Source organism: Protopterus annectens, chromosome 1.part0, assembly GCF_019279795.1.
Source record: "Protopterus annectens isolate FY-2018-M chromosome 1.part0, PAN1.0, whole genome shotgun sequence".
Classification (NCBI taxonomy): domain Eukaryota; kingdom Metazoa; phylum Chordata; order Ceratodontiformes; family Protopteridae; genus Protopterus; species Protopterus annectens.
In genome coordinates this window covers 590511494-590532300 of record NC_056725.1, presented here as the reverse complement: position 1 = coordinate 590532300, position 20807 = coordinate 590511494, and the positions used below count along the sequence as shown (strand labels likewise).

The 20807-nt window shown below is 42.5% G+C and overlaps 1 protein-coding gene across 1 annotated transcript in view; it reads right to left on the bottom strand.

Moving 5' to 3' along the window:
* Nucleotides 1–20807, bottom strand: part of IARS2 (isoleucyl-tRNA synthetase 2, mitochondrial) — a 1410425-nt gene that overhangs the window by 1006521 nt on the left and 383097 nt on the right. Inside the window, exon 9 of the mRNA XM_044061644.1 lies at nucleotides 13053–13222. Coding sequence (XP_043917579.1) covers nucleotides 13053–13222 — 170 coding nt within the window. The remainder of the gene's footprint in view (nucleotides 1–13052; nucleotides 13223–20807) is intronic.

Genomic DNA, 20807 nt, shown 5'->3' with positions numbered 1-20807 from the left:
AGAGCAACCCCAAAGTATGATACTACCACCACCATGCTTCACTGTGGGGATGGTGTACTTTTGGTGATGCGAAGTGTTGTTTTTGCACCAAACGTACCTTTTGGAATTGTGGCCAAAAAGTTCAACCTTAGTCTCATCAGACCACATATTTTCCCACATGCTTTTGGGAGACCTGATGTATTGTTTCGCAAATTTTAGCCGGGCATGGATGTTTTTCTGTGTAGGAAAAGGATTCCGTCTTGCAACCCTACCCCATATAGTCCAGACATGTGGAGAATATGGGAGATTGTTGTCGCATATATTACACTATTACACAACCAGTACTTGCCAGAAATTCCTGCAGCTCCTTCAGTGTTGCTGTAGGTCTCTTGGCAGCCTCCCTGACCAGTTTTCATCTTGTTTTTTCATCAATTTTGGAGGGCCGTCCAGTTCTTTGCAACATCACTGTTGTCCCATATTTTCTCCACTTTTTGATGACTGTCTTCACTGTGTTTCATGGTATAGCCAATGCTGTGGACATTTTTTTATACCCTTCTCCTGACACCTGATACCTTTCAACAATGAGATCCCTTTGATGCTTTGTAAGCTCTCTGCAAACCATGGCTTTTGCTGCAGCAGGCAACTGAATAAATGTCAGGAAAATCCTACTAGGACAGCTGAATTTTACTTGGGGTTAACCAGAGTCTCTAACTGATGGCAGGTGTGTACCCAAGAAGAATGAATGCTGTAATTAAATCAAAAGGTGCTTTAACAAAGTATTTGTTTAAGGATGTGCACACTTATGCAAACGGCGTATTGTACTTTTTTTTTTTTTTTTATATATATTTTTCCCCCAACAGATTTGTTTGTTTTTCAATTGAATTGTACAGGTTATAGGACACATAAAAGGTGGGAAAAGTTTTGAAATTATTTATTATGGTCTCATTTTTTATATCACAAAAACCTGGCATTTTAACAGGGGTGTGTACATTTTTTTATAAACACTGTAAAAGCAGCACTTTTCTACATGTATTATTATGAATGTTTGCAAAAAATTAACTTGAGGACATGACTGAGATAATGGTAAAAAAATACCATGTCACACATTTTTATAAATGTACTACCAAAACACCCGTGTATGTTAATTTATTTTATAATTGCAGTGAGTTAGAAATGTTAGAACAGAAGTACCATGTTAAGGACTTTGTTAATAAAAAAGCACTACACCACACTTCTTAGGTATACATGAAAGTGATTTAGGGACATTTTTATGAAAAATATGTTGTTTTACTAGGTTTTTAAGGATAAATATGTTGCTTTAATCAATTATTAAAACTCAAAAGCCATTAGAACAAAAAAGAAGAAAGATTTATGATGAAAGCTAATATTTTCTTCATGTGGTTTAATCATAGTTATACACTGGATGTTTTAATTTCTAAATTTAACACAAGTTGTGACTGGAATGCAGAGTAATTCAACTGATAGTTAATTTGTTTGGAAACTTTTAGATTTCATAGAAATGATGGTTATAAAAAATATTTTGGCCATTTTAACATACTCCAGGTAATCATTTTAAGGTACTAGAACATTTGAAATCTGTGGACAAACAAAGGTAATATGCTAACTGCAGATATGAAGTTGTTCTATCTTGCCGTTCTTTCTTACTGATGGGTTCGGAGCCGATCCCTCGGCTCCAAGTCGGCCTACTACAAAGCTCGAGGTCTTCAAATAGCTCGAGGCCAAGTCCCTATCCCATGATGCACCTAGAATTACCTCAGATCTAGTTTGATGCTGCAACAGATCGGAGGTTCTTGTTAGCTCGGGCCAGTAAAACTTATTTTTTGAATATTGCTTCCTTATATTAATAACTAGATAGTTTTATAAAGCTCTTATAGCTTATTTGTGTATTTAGCTATACTGCAATTCCCTTTCCCTGGTGTGCTTTGTATTTCTAGTTGGCCTCTTGTTTTTAGGCCTAGTTTAAAGAGTTTATAACTCTCACTTGATTTCAGATTTGTATATAATGTAAATAGCAAATTATTTCTATTGACTGCACGTCAAGTATAAATCTTACTTATTTTAAATAACTGCATGTAAACTGTCTCCCCTCTACTAGTATAAGAACGCAAGAACCTTAGACCTTTTATTATGAAGACAGTTGATCATGCTTGCTCTGAATGCTAACACCTGTCAACTGTGATGTTCTCTAATATCTATTAACTGTGTTGTATGTTGTACTTTTTATGCATTTGCATTTCCTTACTGTATGAATATTGTATATGTATTATACCTTTATAATTATGTAACCCTTACTGTATTGCTTATGGAGCTTTTCTCCCTGGGCCTCCACTGAAAACAGGCACTTTCGGGCTCAGTGGACTTCCCCAGTAATCAAACTTGAAAATAAATAAATAAATAAATGTAGTGTGTGCTTAGCAGTGACCTTTTGTCACAGTCTATAAAATACTTTAGATAAGATTTATTTAGAGTGTATTTGATATAGTTAGATAAGTTTAGTGTGTGTTATATAGCAGCTATCTTTTTCTTTCAGTATAGTCTGCTTAGCATTTAAAACTGTGTGCTTTAGACAGAGTCTCTGTCACATTAATATTTAGATAATTTTTGTGTGTGTGTGACTTAGCCTGAATTTTCTAAAAGGCTTTTGATTGTTGACTTACTGTTGAAATTTTGTTCATAGTTGACAGTAATTCTCTGTTGGATACAATACTGGCTGACCAAGATAAGCATCCCAAGTCAGGCTTTAAAAAGTGCCCTAAACGTGGCCAAAAAAATGTCTGTAATTGACAGCCATGTCAATTGTGTGTACTGTTTAGGAGCTTTGCATTTACAGGATAGCTGCTCCATATGCCACTATTTCTCCTCCAGGGTCCTACAGGAGAGAAAGAGGAAATTAATAGACAGAGGCTTGTTGAAACCCTCCTTCCAAGAAGCTTTGAGCAACCAAGATGGATCCAGTAAGTCCTCAAAGTCTTCTAAGACTTCTGAGACAAAAAAATCAAAGAAATCTTCGATTTTGGCTCCATAGACATCGGAACCGACAGTCTTATCTTTTCAGAGCTGGTCCCCACTCCTGGAACCGGTATTCAAAATTTGCTGAGTCCTTTACTACAATCGATACCACCTTCGGTCCGTTCATCTTGGTCCTCTATTAGCCTTTCTGATCTGGATGTGGATCATGTGGTACAGAAGCTGTTACAGGCACCGGCCTTTGTAAAAATTTTATCAGCTCCGACGCCACTGGCTTCGGAGCCAAAGACTCTTATATCAGCTACAACTTTTCCTCCTTCAAGCCATACTGGTCCTTCGGAGCCAGAGGAGTTGGACTTGTTGATTGTGGAACCTTCGGAGCAGACGCCTGCTCCAGTGTCTTCGACTTTGTTCACTCTGACATCCTCAGTGCCGATCGAGCACTCTAGGAGCCGACACTCTCTGGTTGGGTCCAGGGAGGATAGTCGGAACGACTTGTCGGTTCAACTCTGCCTCTCAGGGCTTCGGCTCAGATGAGCTTGGCTCCTACCTCTGGTTCGGAGCCCTCTGTCCTGGTGCTGAGGGTATCGAAGGTTTCCTCTGATCCGTCGGTTCCCTTGCATCGGAGCAGGGGTGCCTTTGATGCCATGAGGAGAGTTATGTCTCCTAAGACATCCTCGACCTCAGGTCCAGCTTCTTCCATAGGTTCATAGGTAGGTACTAGAGCCTATATAAGGCTAGCCAAACGGTACCCTGGCTTTTGCCACCCAAGAAAATTATTTTCCTGTGCCCCTGTCAAGCAGAGCCACAGAAGTGATCCCCGGGGTGAATTTCCTATCTCCCATCCAATCATCAAGATTTACCTTGAAGAGTGCTAATGAGGAGCTTTGTTCGATATAGATAGGTAGTTTGTTCCAGAGTATGGGAAGTCTCAGGGACAGGAATCTATCCCTCCAGCATGTTCTGTTTATTGTGGTGACAAGGTTTAGGTCCCTAGAGCATGTAGCTTGGAGGGATTGGGATTTCTTTACATGGAGCATGTCCAACAGCTCTGGGTTTGACATAGCTTTGTATATTAGGCAGAGATCGCCTCTGAGTAGGTGATATGCGACAGAGTAAAGCTGGAGTTTTTTGAGACAGTCTGCGTAGGGCATCTGTTTGAGGCCAGTAATCCTCTTTGTGAGGTATTTCTGTGGCCTTTCCAGTTGTTGTAGATGTCTTGTGAGGTACATACCAAAAGGGGCGTTGTACTCTATAATGGGTCTAATGAGTGATGAGTAGAGGGGAACAATGACCTCTTTTTTCCTGGATGAGAAACCTTTTGTGATGAGGTGTGCCATGTAGAAGGATTTCCTGACCACTGTGGCAATGTGATTATCAAAGGAGAGACTACTATCCACCTGTGTCCCAAGGTCTCTTATTACAATTTTGGTGTTAAGTAGACTACCACCTATGTGGTAGTTCATGGGTACAGAATTTTTATCAAAACGGATGACAATGCACTTTTTGGCATTGAGCTTGAGGCCATGGCTTTGACACCAGGCATCTGTCTCAGTGAGACCCTTTTGTAGGATGTCCACATCACTAGGAGTTTTGATCATGGCTCCTAGTTTGCAGTCATCTGCAAACTTTGTTAGCCAAAGACCTGTGTTAGCCTGTACTTCAGAGAAGTAGATACCAACAGGAGAGGACCTAGGACTGAACCCTGTGGTACTCCACTTGTCACTGGTCTGAAATTGGATTTAGAGTCTGCTACTTTCTCCATCTTGTGACATAGGGATTTATACCTAGTTTAGTGAGTTTATCTATAATTCCAGAGTGGGGGATGGTGAAGAAAGCCTTGATGAGATCTAGATGGGCTGTGTGAACCACCTTACCCTCATCTACGGCTTTGGTGACCACTTCAAAGAAGTCCATCAGGTTTAGGAGACACGATCTGCCTTTTACAAATCAGAACTGGGTAGGGTCCAGAGTTTGGAGATTACCAATGTCATTGTTTATAAGTTCCATGATGACACGTTCCATAGCCTTGCAGACCAGGCTCATCAGGCTAATGGGGCAGTAGTTCCCAGGGTCCTTGGTGGCTTCCCCTTTGTGGAGTGGGATAACTGTTGCTGTGCACCTTTCAGTAGGCACAACGCCTGAGGTGAGGCTATGATTGAACATGGTACTTAGGTGGGGTGCCAGTTTGTTCTGTAGTTCATGTAGAACGCAGCCTGGGATGTTGCCAGGTCCCATGGATGCTATGTTCTTGGCTTTGGCGAGTGTTTTTTTTTTACCCGTGCAGCCATGATTACAGGAACTTTGCATTATTCCAGTATAGACATGGGCCCTTTAGGGGATGAGAGAGGGGTAAAGTTAGCACAGAACCTATATGCCAGGATGTTGGCAATATCAGTTGGTCTGTATATTTAGTGCCATTGTGCTGTAACTCAGAGCAGATCTGAGTGTTGCCATTGAGATTCTTGACATAGCTATAGAATACTTTGTGGTTGTCTTTAGAATCAGTGGCGATTTTGTTTTCTTAACTAGCTTTGGAAGATTTTATGAAGGATCTCGGCTTCTTACTGAGGCTGACCATGGAGTTCCTCCAATCATGGGATTTTACTCTTTTTTGCAACAGTTTCTTTCTTCTGTTGTAGAGTTTGTTATAGCAAGGGGCCACAAGATTGGCTTTCTTTTTTTGGAGGATAGCATCTTGGTTCTGTTAAGGATTGCACGATCCATACACTCATGTACGTGCTTATAAAGTGCAATTGTACAGGATTCAGCAGTCGTACCTCTACTGTCCATCAGCATATGGGTGTCATGAAGTTTGCCACTTCTGTCTTAAAAAGCATGAACTTGGCTTTGGAGAAATTTTTTACGGTGGTTTCCCTAATGGGGGTGGGGGGTGGGATGTGGATGTCCAGGGTGATTTGCTTGTGGTCAGATCTGACCAACGAGGAACTGACCTCTAGTGTGGAACACCGGTTGCCCATATTGGTAATGACCAGGTCTAGGATATTGCTACCCCTGGTGGGGGTGTGGATAAGTTAATCCAAGGTGTTGGAATTTATGAATTCCAAAAAACGTTGAGCACAATAGTTGGTACATGAGTAATTTTCCCAGTTAATGGTGGGGTAGTTGAAATCGACCATTATTAGGGTGTTCGGTTCCTCCCCCTAAAGTGCCTGTGTCTGCTTCTGCTTCAGTGATCCTGGCCAAGCATAGAGATCCAGAGCCTCTGGAATCCCCATTGGGTGGCCCTTGCCCTTCCGAGACCTCACCAAAAGCTCCCACTAATGAGGTTCCCAAGAAGAGAGTTTGTAAGGGGAAGCATCTAGACTCCCCTCAGGAGTCCCTAACATCTGATACTGACTTGGATGTATCAGAAGGGTCCCCATAGTCCCCCTCTGAGGATATCTCATTTGCAGAGATACTCAAAATCCTTATGCAGAGGGGTGACTGGCAGTCCACAAACCCTACTGAGGAGTCGATTCTCCAGAAGGCTTTCGGGTCTCAGCCCTCCACCTCTTGGGTGTCCCCGCCCATCGATGAGCTTATGCATCTGGTCTCATGAACGGCATGGGAGTCTCCGGATACTATGAAGCTTGTCCCTAGAAGGCCTAATAAGTTCATATCTGCCCCCCAGGATAAATCTTTCTTGACAAAAGGTGTGCCAGTTGATGCCATGGTGGTGGCGGCAGCCACCAAAAAGGAAATGTCAGAAACTTCCTCTTCTATCCATCCTCCTACCAGAGACTCCAGGATCATGGATAGATATGGGAAGCACATGTTTAGTTCAGCGACCTTTGCACTCCGTTCGCTTAACTACTTGACCTATTTCACGAGACTACAAAGAGATCTCCTTAAAGAGCTGGGAGATACTCTTCAGGGTACAGTAGCTGCAGGAGCTACAGACAAAGTTGCCTCAAACTTGCTACCCTCAATTCCATTAACTTGTCCATGTGTCTCATTTCATATGCAGCTGATGGAATGAGCAGGGCAGCAGGTGCAGAAGTTGCTCTTAGGAGGCACTCCTGGATGCACTTGTGTTCCTTCTCAGAGCCCTTCAAGTCATCCTTTGTGAATACCCCATTTGACCAGGTGTAAGCAAGAAGGAAAAAGACTCTGTATGCCGTCAGAGTCCATTTTACCACCCCTACCAGACCCTATCCCAAGGGTCAGAGGGGAGGGAAAATGTGGTTCCGAAAAGCCCAAGCAGCCTTTCAGGACACACGTGGTAAACCCCCCTCCAGGGGCAGAGAAGGGGGGAATAATGAAAGACGATGCCCTTGCGGCAGAGGGGGTCCGCAAAAAGTACAGTTGTGTGCACTTACCATAAATGTAGACGTTCGAGTGTATTCACTGTTGCAGTCATTACATTTGAGTAATCTGCTGGCAGGTTGCCCTCAGTCGGCCTGATTAACAAAGTCTTGGGTCCTGTGTCAGTTGCTGTCCCTTCTTCCATGACGTCAGGTCGTCAGGGGTATAAAACATGGATCCGACACCATTACATCAGTTTTTCTTGCCCCAGATGTCAGCTGCCCCCCTAAGGGGGAGCCAATAAAATTAAAAAACACAAAAATATACCTCCAACAAAAAGTAAATACACCAAAAAGGCTTTTAAGCATAGTAAAATAAAGTAGAGGTATAGCTAGAGAAAAGTAGGGGGCTGGAGGGAGGGTAATTAGGACTGCAACAGTGAATACACTCGAACATCTACATTTATGGTAAGTGTACACAACTGTACTATGTTCTTTGTGTTTCACTGTTGCAGTCATTACATTTGGGTAGATTCCCAAAGCTATGGTTGGGAAGAGTAGTTTATACAGCATTAGGGGCAGCTATAAGGCCCTGCAAGACAGCAGTGGCAAAACCAGCTCTGGATTTAGAGAAAATTGGTAAATGATAATGCTTGGTGAAAGTCTGTACAGAACTCCATGTAGCAGCTTCTAGAATATCCCTGGTAGGAACACCTCTGAGAAAGGCTGCAGAAGTGGATGCAGGCCTGGTGGAGTGAGATCTGATCCCCTGGGGGATAGGTTTTCCATGGTGCTTATAGCAGAAATGAATGTAATGGCTTATCCATTTAGAAATGGTTTGTTTTGAAATAGCCTTCCCCTTTGCCCCTGCAGCAAACGCCAGCAGCAATTGGCCAGATTTTCTTTGAGATTTAGTCCTGTCCAAGTAGAATCTAAGTAGTCGGTGCACATCCAAGGAATGCAGAATCCGTTCCCCATTGTTCTGTGGATTGGGAAAGAAGGTTGGCATGAATGGACTGATTAAGAGCCACACTGGAAACCACCTTGGGCACGAAGGATGGATTGGTCCTCAGAGATACCCTGTCCACATGGAAGATGATGAAAGGCTCCACTGCCATAAGGGCCTTTAATTCAGATATTCTTCTAGCTGAAGTGATTGCTAAAAGGAAGGCTATTTTCCAAGAAAACACCACACCAAAGTAAAGACGGTTCACCTCACCGTCACAACTAGCTCAGAGAATCAGCATGCAGGCTATACTCGAATAAGGAAACGCAAATAGCTCCACAAATTTATTTATTAAAGCTTACAAGAAGCTTAGAGAGAGAGAGAGAGATAAAACTATACACAATACTGTTAATCGCTTTCATTTGCAAACCACAAACTACTTCAGAACAGCTGTAATGTTCGAATTCAGACCATTTAAAATCTTTTTGGCGCCATAGCCAGTACTGATATTCATTTAAAGTGACAGTCCTCATATTTTCAAAAAAGAAAAGTATAATATTATTAAAACAGACTAAATAACTCATCAACAGCCTCGACTTATAATAAATACATCTATACATATATTAAATACTGTAATACTGCAATGGCTGTTGTTCACTCAATGGTCTTAGCAAGATAATGATCACAAACTCCAGCAAAAAGGATCTTCAGTGGTGGTTGACCTCACTTCATGTCACGATAGGACATCCCTTTGCTTTACCCCCACGAGTGGCCACAGTGACCACGGATGCTTCCCTGATAGGGTGGGGGTGGGGGCAATTTCAGAGAAGAACAGCCCAAGGCACATGGACCGATCAAGAGACACATCTGCATATCAATTTCTTAGAGATGACAGCAGTACTTTTGGCGTTGTAGTACTTTCATGACTCTCTTCCTCTAGGTACAATTGCGATTCAGACAAAATGTCAGTGGTCTGGTACTTGAACAAACATGGAGGAACCAGGTCATACCTCCTTTGTTGTGAGGCCCTAAGAGTATGGCAGTGGGCGCTTTCTGTTAGCAACACACATCCCGGGGAAATCCAACGTGATAGCAGACAAGCTGAGCAGAGCAATATTGTTGCCCCATGAGTGGTCCCTCAAGAAAGAGATAGTGGACAGGATATTCCGCAGATGGGGCCAGCCTTGCTGCGACCTTTTTGCCAGTCACATGAACACGAAATGCAGAAGCTACTTTGTCCTAATTCCCCCTCCGCGAGAAGCCCCAAGGAACGCACTCATTCACGATTGGCCTCCATGTCTCCTCTATGCCTTTCCACCAATCTCGTTGATACCCAAGGTTCTGCAGAAAGCAAAATCTCTGGGAAGGACTATCATTCTTATAGCCCCTCATTGGCCTCGTCAGATTTGATTCCCCTTCCATCAACTTCATCTTCTGGAGGACCCTTGGATTCTGGACTTAGTTTCGGACCTTCTGGCCACTTGGGGGAACTTCATCCTTCTCTGCAGTTCCTGAAGGTTACAACTTGGCTGCTCCAATTCACATCATAGCCAGGTTCCATAACATTTCCAATGAGACCAAGCAAATTCTCTTATCCTCTCATAAATCTTCTACAAGGAAGATATACCTTAGCAAATGGAAAAAAAATTCTATATGGGCCTCTAAAAACAATATTGATCCTTACCAAGCCCCTATGGCCTCTATACTAGAATTCTTAACCATGATCTTCAATTAAAGAGCTGCAGCAGCCACAGTCCATGTTTAACTTGCTGCCATTTCTAGCTTTCATCTTGGATTTGAAGGATTAAATATTATGTCACACAAATTATCCAAAGCCTTTCTAAAAGGGACATTTTCATCTGAGACCACCTGTGAAATCTCCCTATTCCCCATGGAATCTAAATTTTATACTTTCACGCATCATTCTTCCTCCATTTGAACCAGTCTCCTCATGTGATCTCACATTTTTGTCATGGAAGACTATATTTTTAGTGGCTATTACTTCTGCCCGCAGAGTGTCAGAGCTTCAGGCCTTATCCATTAAACCTCCTTACTTGATTTTCATTGCTGACAGAGTCTCATTTAGAACAAATCCCTCTTTTTTGCCCAAGGTTTGCACTGAATCTAATCTTAACCAAATTATTGATTTGCCAGTTTTCTTCCCCAATCAATCCAACAATTTAGAATACATGCTGCATAACCTTGATGTTCACAGATAGCTCAGATTTTATTTTGACAGAACAAAAGATTTCAGGAAATCAGATCATTTTTTTATTTCCTTTTCAGACTCCAGGAAAGGTATGCCAGTGGCTAAAACAACTTTGTCTAAATGGTTATCTGATTGTATCACCTTTGTTTATTCAGCTGCCAATATGCCCCTATAGCATAAGATTAAAGCTCACTCAACCAGAGCAGTTTCTACATCTTCTGCCTTTTCTGCCAGACTGCCTATTGATAACATTTGTGCAGCAGCCACTTGGTCAAAAACTCATACCATTATCACTCATTACAGGGTTGACAGGGCATCAGCTGCGGTGCTACGGTGGTAGCGTTGTTACCTCACAGCAAGAGGTTCTCCCATTCGATTCTCGACGTGGCTTGGGAGTACCATCTGTGTGGAGTCTGCATGTCCACCCCGCGGTTGGGCTGCGTGCATAAATGGGCGTGCCTTCGTTGAAGGTTGGGCGTCGAGCAGGCACCTCGGCATTTCGTAAAAATCTACTGCCAATCATTAGCGGACCGGAGTTCCGCTGTGGCGACCCCCTTACCAGGAAAAAGCCGAAAAGACAAACAACAAGGTTGACAGGGCCTCCAGGGACAGAGCCTCCTTTGGATCCACGGTCCTGAGAAATATACTCCCATGAGCCACCCGAGGTAGATGGTGCTTGGGACGCTACCCGACAGTAAGAATGAACGGCGAGATAGAACAACTTCACATAAAGAAGTTATGTACTTACCATAATGTTCCATGTTTGTTGTTCATCTCTCCTTCATTCTTACATCCCTCCCTCCTACCCTCTCCTGGGCTTTTACATGACTGAGATGCTGGATCCATCCTGGTTGCTCAACCCTTCTATACCTTTTCTTGGGAGTGATAGAATGACATATGGTATTGTTATACGCAGCAAACAAGATCTGAGGTAATTCTAGGTGCATCATGGGATAAGGACTTGGCCTCGAGCTTTGTAGTAGGCCGACTCGGATCCCAGGGATCGGCCCCAAACCCATCAGCAAGAATGAAGGCGAGATGAACAACTCACATGGAACGTTATGGTAAGTACATAACTTCTTTTTTGCTTTGTTTAATTTCTTATGGCTCCATAAATACATACATACATACATACATACATACACCTGAGGAGTGAATGATACTATGCATTTTTTTTGGTATGTGCTTTTGAGCCCATGACTACCCCCAAAAGACATGCCAATTTGTTCCCGTGTCTGGGATAAAGGTGAAAGTTGTCAGGAGGCCATCATCCAGACAGCCATGAGAGTGTTTCTGTGCTTCTGCCTGTACCCCACATCTATCTGCAATAATGCAAAGGTGAGTACTCTTCACCACAGCCAGATATGCCTGGCTCCTTCCCAGACTGGGGATAACAGGTGAGCTTACTGACCTACCCTGACCAAGACCACAGGTATTGCATCCTACCCACAGAATTTTACTGGCTTTTCCACCAGACGAGGACCTGAAGGCATCCTTATTTATTTTGCCCACCTAGCAAGTGCTCCTTCCAATCACCAGACCACACCATTCTGGGTGCAGACTAAGGATACCTTTTTGTGCTGACCTAATTCCGCCCTAACTCTTCTTCCTGGTGGTGATGTGGGCATCACATTACTGGTGAATTCAATGCATCTAACATGTGTGAGCTCCCCCCACTCCCCCAAAAGCTACTGCCACTGGCTTGGGATTCCAAGTATATGCCCCCCCCCCTGGGTCATTAGCCTTCATTAAAGGCTCTGCTTGCACTCCAGCACTGACAGACTGGGGACTACCTCACTTTCGGACTGAAAGGCACAAGATAATCCTGCTGCTTATTCACATTCCCTTGGCATACATCTCTTCTAGCATCTGTGCCGCTACTCAGTCTCGGGTTGTCTGTGTTGCAATCATTGCTTATCCCCTACACCACACAGACAGGCTTTGCATCTTAATTTCTAGGATTGCACTTGCACTTTATCTGTTCATGAAACATTCATATTTAAGCTAAAGTTATTCCAGAATTGTCAATAAATGATACAGTGCACAAAGCGTTACTCTTTGGGAAGATTTTCAGTAAAATCATTTGCAGATGAAACAGTCTTCTGTTTTTTGTTTGACTTCTCTAACAATTACTAAAAACAGCCCACCTTCACTAGTGGACCTACTGTACTACAAAACAGAACAGCATGAACCACTACAGGCAATATGTACTCCTACTGCCTTGGTGGGGCACACCAGCATGCAGTAAGTCCACAACAATTCCATCAAAAAGGAAGAGGAATTTGGTGGGCAGATATGCTGCTAAAGCAAGTGTGCATGCTGATTACCACTATGCCTAATGTGAAGCATGCCACTGTACATGTCGCTGTTACAGTCATCTTTCATCCTTTTCCAACAGTACTGTTGCACTGGACTGATGAAAAAAGTGGTTGCATGTCTGTCTTTACATTACAAGCCTTCTGTCAACATATGTTCTGCACAGAATGATGTGAGGAGTGACACACAGACAAGTTTACATGTTTCTGTTAATTAAGTGGACAGATAAGAAGGGAGTCATGAGTAAAGTATCAGTACATACTGTTTCCATTAGACCAGAGGACTAACACACTGAACATTAGAATTTATGCACTGCAGCCACACCCTTTCGTGGAATTTACATATTTTAAAACAATAAAGAATTTACCACAGACAAAGCATGTTGAGAAGCCACACTGTAATCTTCCATCCCATGCGCTGGGGCAGTATGAACCAGTCCAGTACCCTTAGCCATTGTTACATGGTTGGCAGGCAAAAGTGGTGACTCTTTGTCAGAGATAAAAGGATGACCGCACACACCTCCTTCAAGATCAGCACCTACAGATACAAAACAGAATTGAATCATCATAAATCAAAATAACTAATTAGAATTAAAGAGCATAAAATAAATGTTCATATCCGTATTACAATCAAAAGTTTTAAGCCACATAAAGGCAATTCAGTTATAAAAAGAAAAAATATATAATGACAAGTGAAGGCAACTGGCTGTGTAGGGATTTTGTTAAGTTTGTCTGGTGCTGCATTTTGCAGGATATGAACAAATATACAAGACACCTGTGGTACTACTGTAATAAAAATATGTAATAACAGACAATGACATCTGGAGAAAAATAACTAAAAATATCTGTTAAGATACAGTTTCCTAGCAGGTCTCAAACCTGATATTCATGGAAAGCTTTAACTTTTAAAGCCCACTACATTCAGCTCCACTGATTAATGCCACTGATCACAGCCTCCAGGAGGCACTATGTATTCTACTCATGCTGGATACAATTATCAGTCAAGTCAGTCATTAACTCTACGGAAATACTAGTCAACATTATAATCACCTAATTCTTAAAATTTAATTAGAAAGGCTTCTTAAATATCAGCTTAACACCATTATCACCATCACCAGTTTTACATGTGACTTTGTTTTCTTAAATCAGACTAAACGAATATTGCTGGAAGATGCCCTCTGATATAGGTCTACCACATGTCAGCACTACATTAAAGCAGCCTTCCATATCTGTTTTCTCCTTTCTTTTGCATCTTTAAACCTCTTCACAGAACTACACCATCAGTAATGTATTCTAAGGGCTCCATCGTCATTCCCACGAAGTAAATGTCTGATATAGGAAATACTGTTTTACTACTAATGAACTAACTACTGTAATCTGCAAGCCACGTGGTGCCAGTTTTACATAATTCAGTCTGAATACACACCTTATGTAAGCCACATCACACGCTGTGTCACTGTGTTACTTATTAGTCCTCACAACTAGATATGTTATCACAGGTTCAGAAATATTTGCCATAACTGGAGAAATATAACTGCAGAAATGAAAAAATGCATTTGGTTAAGAGTCTATGTGTTTGGAAGTAAAAATATACAACTTACTTTAGAAATATGCCTCAACTAGAATCTCCCATGAACTCTCTTGCTGTAGGGAAATTTGGATGTAAACTGGAAACTTTTGATCTGTTCCTTTCAGTGAATAGTTGAACTGGGATGTCTGAAAATGTATAGTGTTACTTTCCACTGTGTTACTGGATAATAGGTTCATAGGTAAGTACTAGGCTATCTGCCCGAGGACATCTATAAGCTAGCCAGAATGTGTTGGCTTTCGCCGCCCCCTAAGATTGGTTCCCTATGCCTCTGTCCAGCAGAGCCATTAGTTACCTGTGCCTCTGTCCAGCAGAGCCACTGCAGTGATCCCGGGGTAAATTTTCTGTTTCCCATCCACTCGTCAAGGTTTCTCTTGAGTGTTAGTGAGGGGCTCTGCCTAATGTAGATTGGAATCCTGTTCCAAAGCATGGGGAGTCTCTGGGAAAGGAATCTATCACTCCAGCACATCCTATTTATCGTTGTGGTGAGGTTTAGATCCCTAGAGCGTGTGACTCTTGGAGATTTGTTTTTTTTTTTTTTTTTTTTTTTTTTTTTAGGTGGAGCCATGTCCATCAATTCTGGGTTGGACATGGTCTTGTATGTCAGGCAGAGATCACCTCTGAGTAAGCGGTATGCAACCGAGTACAGTTGGAGTTTCTTCAGTCAGGCTGCATAGGGCATCTGTTTGAGGCCAGTAATCCTCTTGATGAGGTACTTCTGTGGACTTTCCAGCTGTTGCCGGTGTCTTGTAAGGAGAATCCCAAAAGGGACGTTGTACTCTATGATGGGTCTGATAAGCGATGAGTAGAGGGGCACAATAACCTCTTTTGTTCTAGATGTGAACCATTTTGTGAATAGGTGGGCTACATAGAAGGATTTTCTAACCACCTTGGCAATATGATTATCAAAGGAGAGATTACTACCTACTTGGGTCCCCAGATCCCTTATTACATTTTCTGTATTTAGGGGACTACCACGTATGTGTTAGTTCGCAGGTACTTTGTTTTTTCCAAAGGGGATGACTATGCACTTTTTGGCATTTAGCTTGAGGCCATGATTTTGACACCAGGTATCAGTCTCAGTGAGAACCTTCTGAAGGATGTCTGTATCAGCCGGAGAGTCAGTTATGGCCCCCAGTTTGCAGTCGTCTGTGAACTTGGTCAGCCATAGTCCTTCTGTGCTTGCCTGTACCTCTGAGAAGTATATACCGAACAAGAGGGGTCCCAGGACTGAGCCCTGGGGGACACCACTTGTAACCGGTTTAGAGTCGGACCTAGAGCCTGCAAATCTCACCGTGTGGGTTTTATCCATGAGCCAACTGGCAACCCATCTCGTGAAGTAGGGGTTTTATGTTCAGGCTGGTGAGCTTGACTATAATACCAGAATGGGGAATGGTGTTGAAAGCCTTTGCGAGGTCTAGGTAGGCTGTGTGGACCTCCTTTCCCTCATCTAAAGCCTTGGTAACTGTCTCAAAGAAGTCCACCAGGTTTAGGAGGCATGATTTGCCCTTAACAAAGCCAAACTGGGTAGGGTCCAATGTTTGGAGGTTTCCAATGTCTCTGTTAATGAGTTCCATGATGATGTGATGCATAGCCTTGCAGACCAGGCTAGTCAGGCTTAGAGGGCGATAGTTCCCGGGGTCCGTTGTGGCTCCACCTTTGTGGAGCAGGATAACTGTAGCTGTGCACCACTCTATGGGTATGTAGCCTGTAGAGAGGCTGAGTTTGAACAGTGTGTTTAGGTGAGGGGTTAGTTCATTTTGGAGCTCATGTAAGACACAGCCTGGGACACCATCTGGTCCCATTGAAGCTGTATTTGTGGCTTTGGATAGGGCTGTTTTAACCTGTGTGTCAGTGATTGCCAGGGCTCTACATTCTTCTGGTATGGTTATGGGCCATTTAGGGGGTGAGAGGGGGGTGAATTTTGTACTAAACCTGTCTGCCAGAATGTTGGCAATATCAGTCGGTTCAGTGTATTTTGTGCCATTCTGCACTAACTCAGAGCAGATCTGAGAGTTTCCACTTAGGTTCTTGACATAGCTAAAGAACGCTTCGTGGTTATCTTTGGAGTCCTTGGCAATTTTTTTTTCGAAGCTGGCCTTAGATGATTTTATGAGGGATCATAGTTTCTTGATACTCATCAGGGATGGCTTTCCTTCTTGGGATTTTACTCTTTTCTGTTCTAGTTTCCTCCTTCTATTGTATAGCTTGTTTATGGAAGGGGTCCACCAGACTGGTTTCCTTTTCTTGGAGGAGTGAGTCTTGGTTTTGCTTGGGATAGCACGATCCATGCAATCTTGCAGGTGCTCATAGAGTGCCTTTGTAAGGGATTCAGCAGCTTGGACAGTGTTGTCCTTTAGCATGGGGGCTGTGAACCTTTCCACCTCTGTCTTAAGTAACGTGAAGTTTGCTTTTGAAAAGTTTTTTACTGTGGTTTCCTTGATTGGGGGTGAGGGCGAAATGTGGATATCCAGAGTGATTAGTCTATGGTCTGATCTAACCAGCGAGGGGTTGACCTCCAGTGCAGAACAACGGTCGCCCATGATTGTGATGACCAGGTCCAATATGTTGTCACCTCTGGTGGGGGTGTTGACCAGTTGATCCAGGGTGTTAGATTTTATAAATTCTAGGAAGCGTTGGGAAAGGGAGTTACTACTTGAGTAGTTCTCCCATTTAATGTTTGAGTAATTGAAATCACGCAATATTAGGGCATTTGGTAGGACCTTCATATTTTCCAGTGTCTCCAGAAATGCGGAATGGGGGTCCTGGGACATGGTGGGTGATCTGTAGCAAGCTACAATTTGAACTGCAGTTTTGCCCATTGTTAGTTGCACATGAATGATCTCTGAGGCATTGTGCTGTGCCACTAACCTGGAGGTGTGGGTATCCTTGATGAATATGGATACACCCCCCCCCCATTGCCATTTGTGTTTTGGTCCGGGTTCTGTGGCCGAAAAGTATGGTATGAGTTATAGCCTGGTAGTGCTGGGGTGCTCTCTGGAGTCTTAAACCAGGTTTCGGTTACTGCACAGATATCGATGTTCTCCATACTGAGGAGTGCCTTGAGTGCATGCATTTTGGGGTTTAGACTTCTGGCGTTAAGTAGCATTACCCTCAGTTTTTGGTTACTTGTGCTATTTACGGTGTGGGGGGGGGGGTTGTGGGGGTTGTCTTTTGAGCCTTGCCTAAAAAAGGCACTATTGGGGGTGGCAAAAGCCTTGGCCAGTATTCAAAAGCGTAAGGGTGACAGGTGCAAGCCATCTCTTGCGAAGCAACGTGGCTTACCAAGCATGTCATCCCAGGTGGACAGATACTGGATCCCCTTTGAATGACACCAGAAACTTAGCCAATTGTTAAAATTGATAATTTTTTCTTTATACTGTGGCATCATTCTTGGTGACGGCACGATCCTACTCAGGGTCAGGGTCATACCGGCCTGGGCTACGTGATCAGAGAGCTCTTCCATGTCTCTTTTCATGTAGTCCAGAGAGGTATGTCTCAGATCATTCACACCAACATGGACAATGACAGAGTTGTACTTGTACTTGTTCTGGAGCGACCTGAGTGCTTGTGTTATGTGGCGGATCCTGGCGCCCGACAGGCAGCTAACTGTAACCTTCTTGTCCAGCCTAGTTTGTGGGACATCAGTATGCCTGACTAAAGAGTCGCCTATTACTAGTGTGCTGGGTATGTTATTTTACCTTAAGGGTTGTGATTGCGTGGCACACTGATTATGTGACGTATGTGTTTCATGGTTTGTGATGGGGTGTGGAGGTTGCTTGGGTGTCTGTTTGGAGGTCTCTGTTGCTTTTGAAGATTTTTATTTAGAGCCTCCGAGTATGTTTTCGTGTATTTATGTGTGCTATTTGCCGGTGTTGGTTTAGTAGATCTATGTGAGACTAGTGGTGTGTTGCAAGTATTTTCCTTTTCCTCTTGACTGTCAGTTCCAGTCTTGGGTTGAGAGAGCTTTGCCTCCAGTTTGGCTGTATAATTGCATCTCTTGCATATATTAGTGTTTGGTGGTAGGAGGAGAGGGTTGTCTGTGCACATGAGGCAGTTGTAACATTGCCTCAAAAGGCCCAGGTTCACCAGTTGGACTGGAGAGTACACCTGAAACTGCCCTTTGGACATGCCTAAATAGGTAAAGTGAGCTGTTTTACTGATTGGCTGGTAGGGACGAATAGAGAGCCTTGTCCTTCTGGACAGTATAGAGTGTCTAGTGCTAGGGGTTAATTAGTGCTTGTTATGAGTTCTGAGCAAGTGCTGGGCTGTGAAATGAATGGTTTGAGTGCTTAAGTTGAAAGTTTGTCTTGTTCCAACGGAAAAACTGAAGAGTAGACTTTGTGGAACCGGGAATAGTTTAACCCTAGCTAACCGGCGTTGCCCGGTGCGCAAAACCGCTCAAATGCGGTTTTTATAGCAGGGAAATGAAAGAGAGAGAAATTAGCCCAAAATGGCCAATAAACTACTAACTTCTGGGTTACAGCAAACAAGGCGCACAAATTTCAGAAAGAAACGGATCAAATAAGCAGGCACAATAAGCCTTTAACCAGAAATTCCCAGCTCAGAAGGGCAGAATCTAGTCTCTCCTCCCACAAGGGTGCAGACCACAAACCTTCTTAATGTAAAATAACTGGCCTGAAGCCCAAGTGCTTAAACCAGAACTAATGCGCTTTTAGAATAAAAGACACTGAGCCTTCAATCAGCAATTCCCAACTTAGAAGGATGGAAGCTACCTGTCCTGCCACAACAATGCAGTCCACAAACCTTCTTAATGTAAAACAACTGATGTGAAGCCCAAGTGCTTAAGCCAAAAGGCTTAGAATAACAGTTACAATTTAATCAGGTTACTACCACGCAGTAATAACTGCAGCAGAATAATACAACTGAGTACTTTTAAGAAGAAGCACAAGCAAAATAAGGTAATAAAGTAGGAAGAAACACAAATACAGTATTTTTATTTTTATTTTACATTTGTTGACCAGGCTTGTCTGACTGGATACATGTCCATTTTCAGTGGAGGCCCGGGGAGAAAAGCTCCACATTCCAGAAAAAAGATCACGATAACATAAGCACATTACTAACATTTAACAAATTTAACTAGTAAATACATTTTAGCTAAGAGAATACTAGTAAATACATTTTAGCTTAAGAGTAAGGAAAAAGTATTCTAAGCTAACAAATCATGTATGGATATACATACAACCAAAAACAGTAGGTAAGTAACATTGAGCACTATTTGAGCTTTCAGATGGTTTTACAGACAAAGATGTCAATAGAAAAGGAATAGCTAGTTTTGTGTGGGTGAGAAGAATAGGGTCAAGAGACAGTAGAGGAAGTTAGTCTGGGACTAGTAAAAGCAGATAAAGTGCAAAAACATGTTTTTTTTATATAACAATAGAAAACAAGCAAACTGATTTAAAGAAATTACCCAATTAACCAGTAAAAAACTTCAGAACTGAGCCCTGCCTTCAATCAGACAAGTTCATGGCCTAAGTGGGTATGCCTACTCAAATGTTCTCTCTGCATTAGGCAGGATGAGCTAATGAGACTAGACTAGGGTAGAGCTGGGATAGGGCTGAACAGATGGGAATGGTAGGAGTGTCTGAAATCAAAATATGATCTCACTGTATTCGGTTGAGCGAGCAAATGAGATGGGCCCAGGAGGAGTGTTCAAACACAAATTTACAGGAGGGCCGGTAAATTCCAAAGCCACCAAGATTAATACCACAAGAACAGGGACAGTGGGAGGGGAAAACTAACTGCAGACAGAGAGAGAGGGCTCACAAGTTTCAGTGAACAAATAAATAAGAAGATAAATGCAGTACTATTTTTAACTCAACATTCAATGAAACAATAAACAGAAAAAATAAAATGCAGTACTATCTTATAACACTGCAAGTTTGTACTTAGCTTGTAATAAAGTTGATGTAGCTATGTAAAAGCTAACCAAACAGCTCAAGTATGCAACTATTCAGCAGAAATAATTTCAGAGATAAGGGACTAAGACTTTAAGGCACACAGAAACCCTCTAGGCTAAGACTTCTACACCGAATATCAATGAAGTGAGAAGAATAAACTAACTGCAGACAGAGAAAGAGAGCTCACAATTTTCAATGAACAAATAAATAAGCAGATAAACATAGTACTATTGTTAACACAATATTCAATGAAACAATAAACAGAAAAAATAAAATGCAGTACTACCTTATAACACTGCAAGTTTGTGCTTATCTCAGCTTGTAATAAAGTTGATGTAGCTATGTAAAAGCTAACCAAACAGCTCAAGTATGCAATTTTAATGCACTGAAAGCATTTAATTCTCACTTTTCTTGAAGACAATAAGGGTAAAATAGTAGAGCTTGACACTTCAAAACTACTGTGAGCTGAGAAAGTAATAGCTTTTGTGTATTCATCTTAGAATAACTGCAGCTGTTTGACTGTGGTCAATATTGTGGTTATAAGTTTATGAAACCTGGCCACAGGCTGATGTCAGAGATCCAGCCACAGTCATAATGGAGACCCCCTTTCCCTC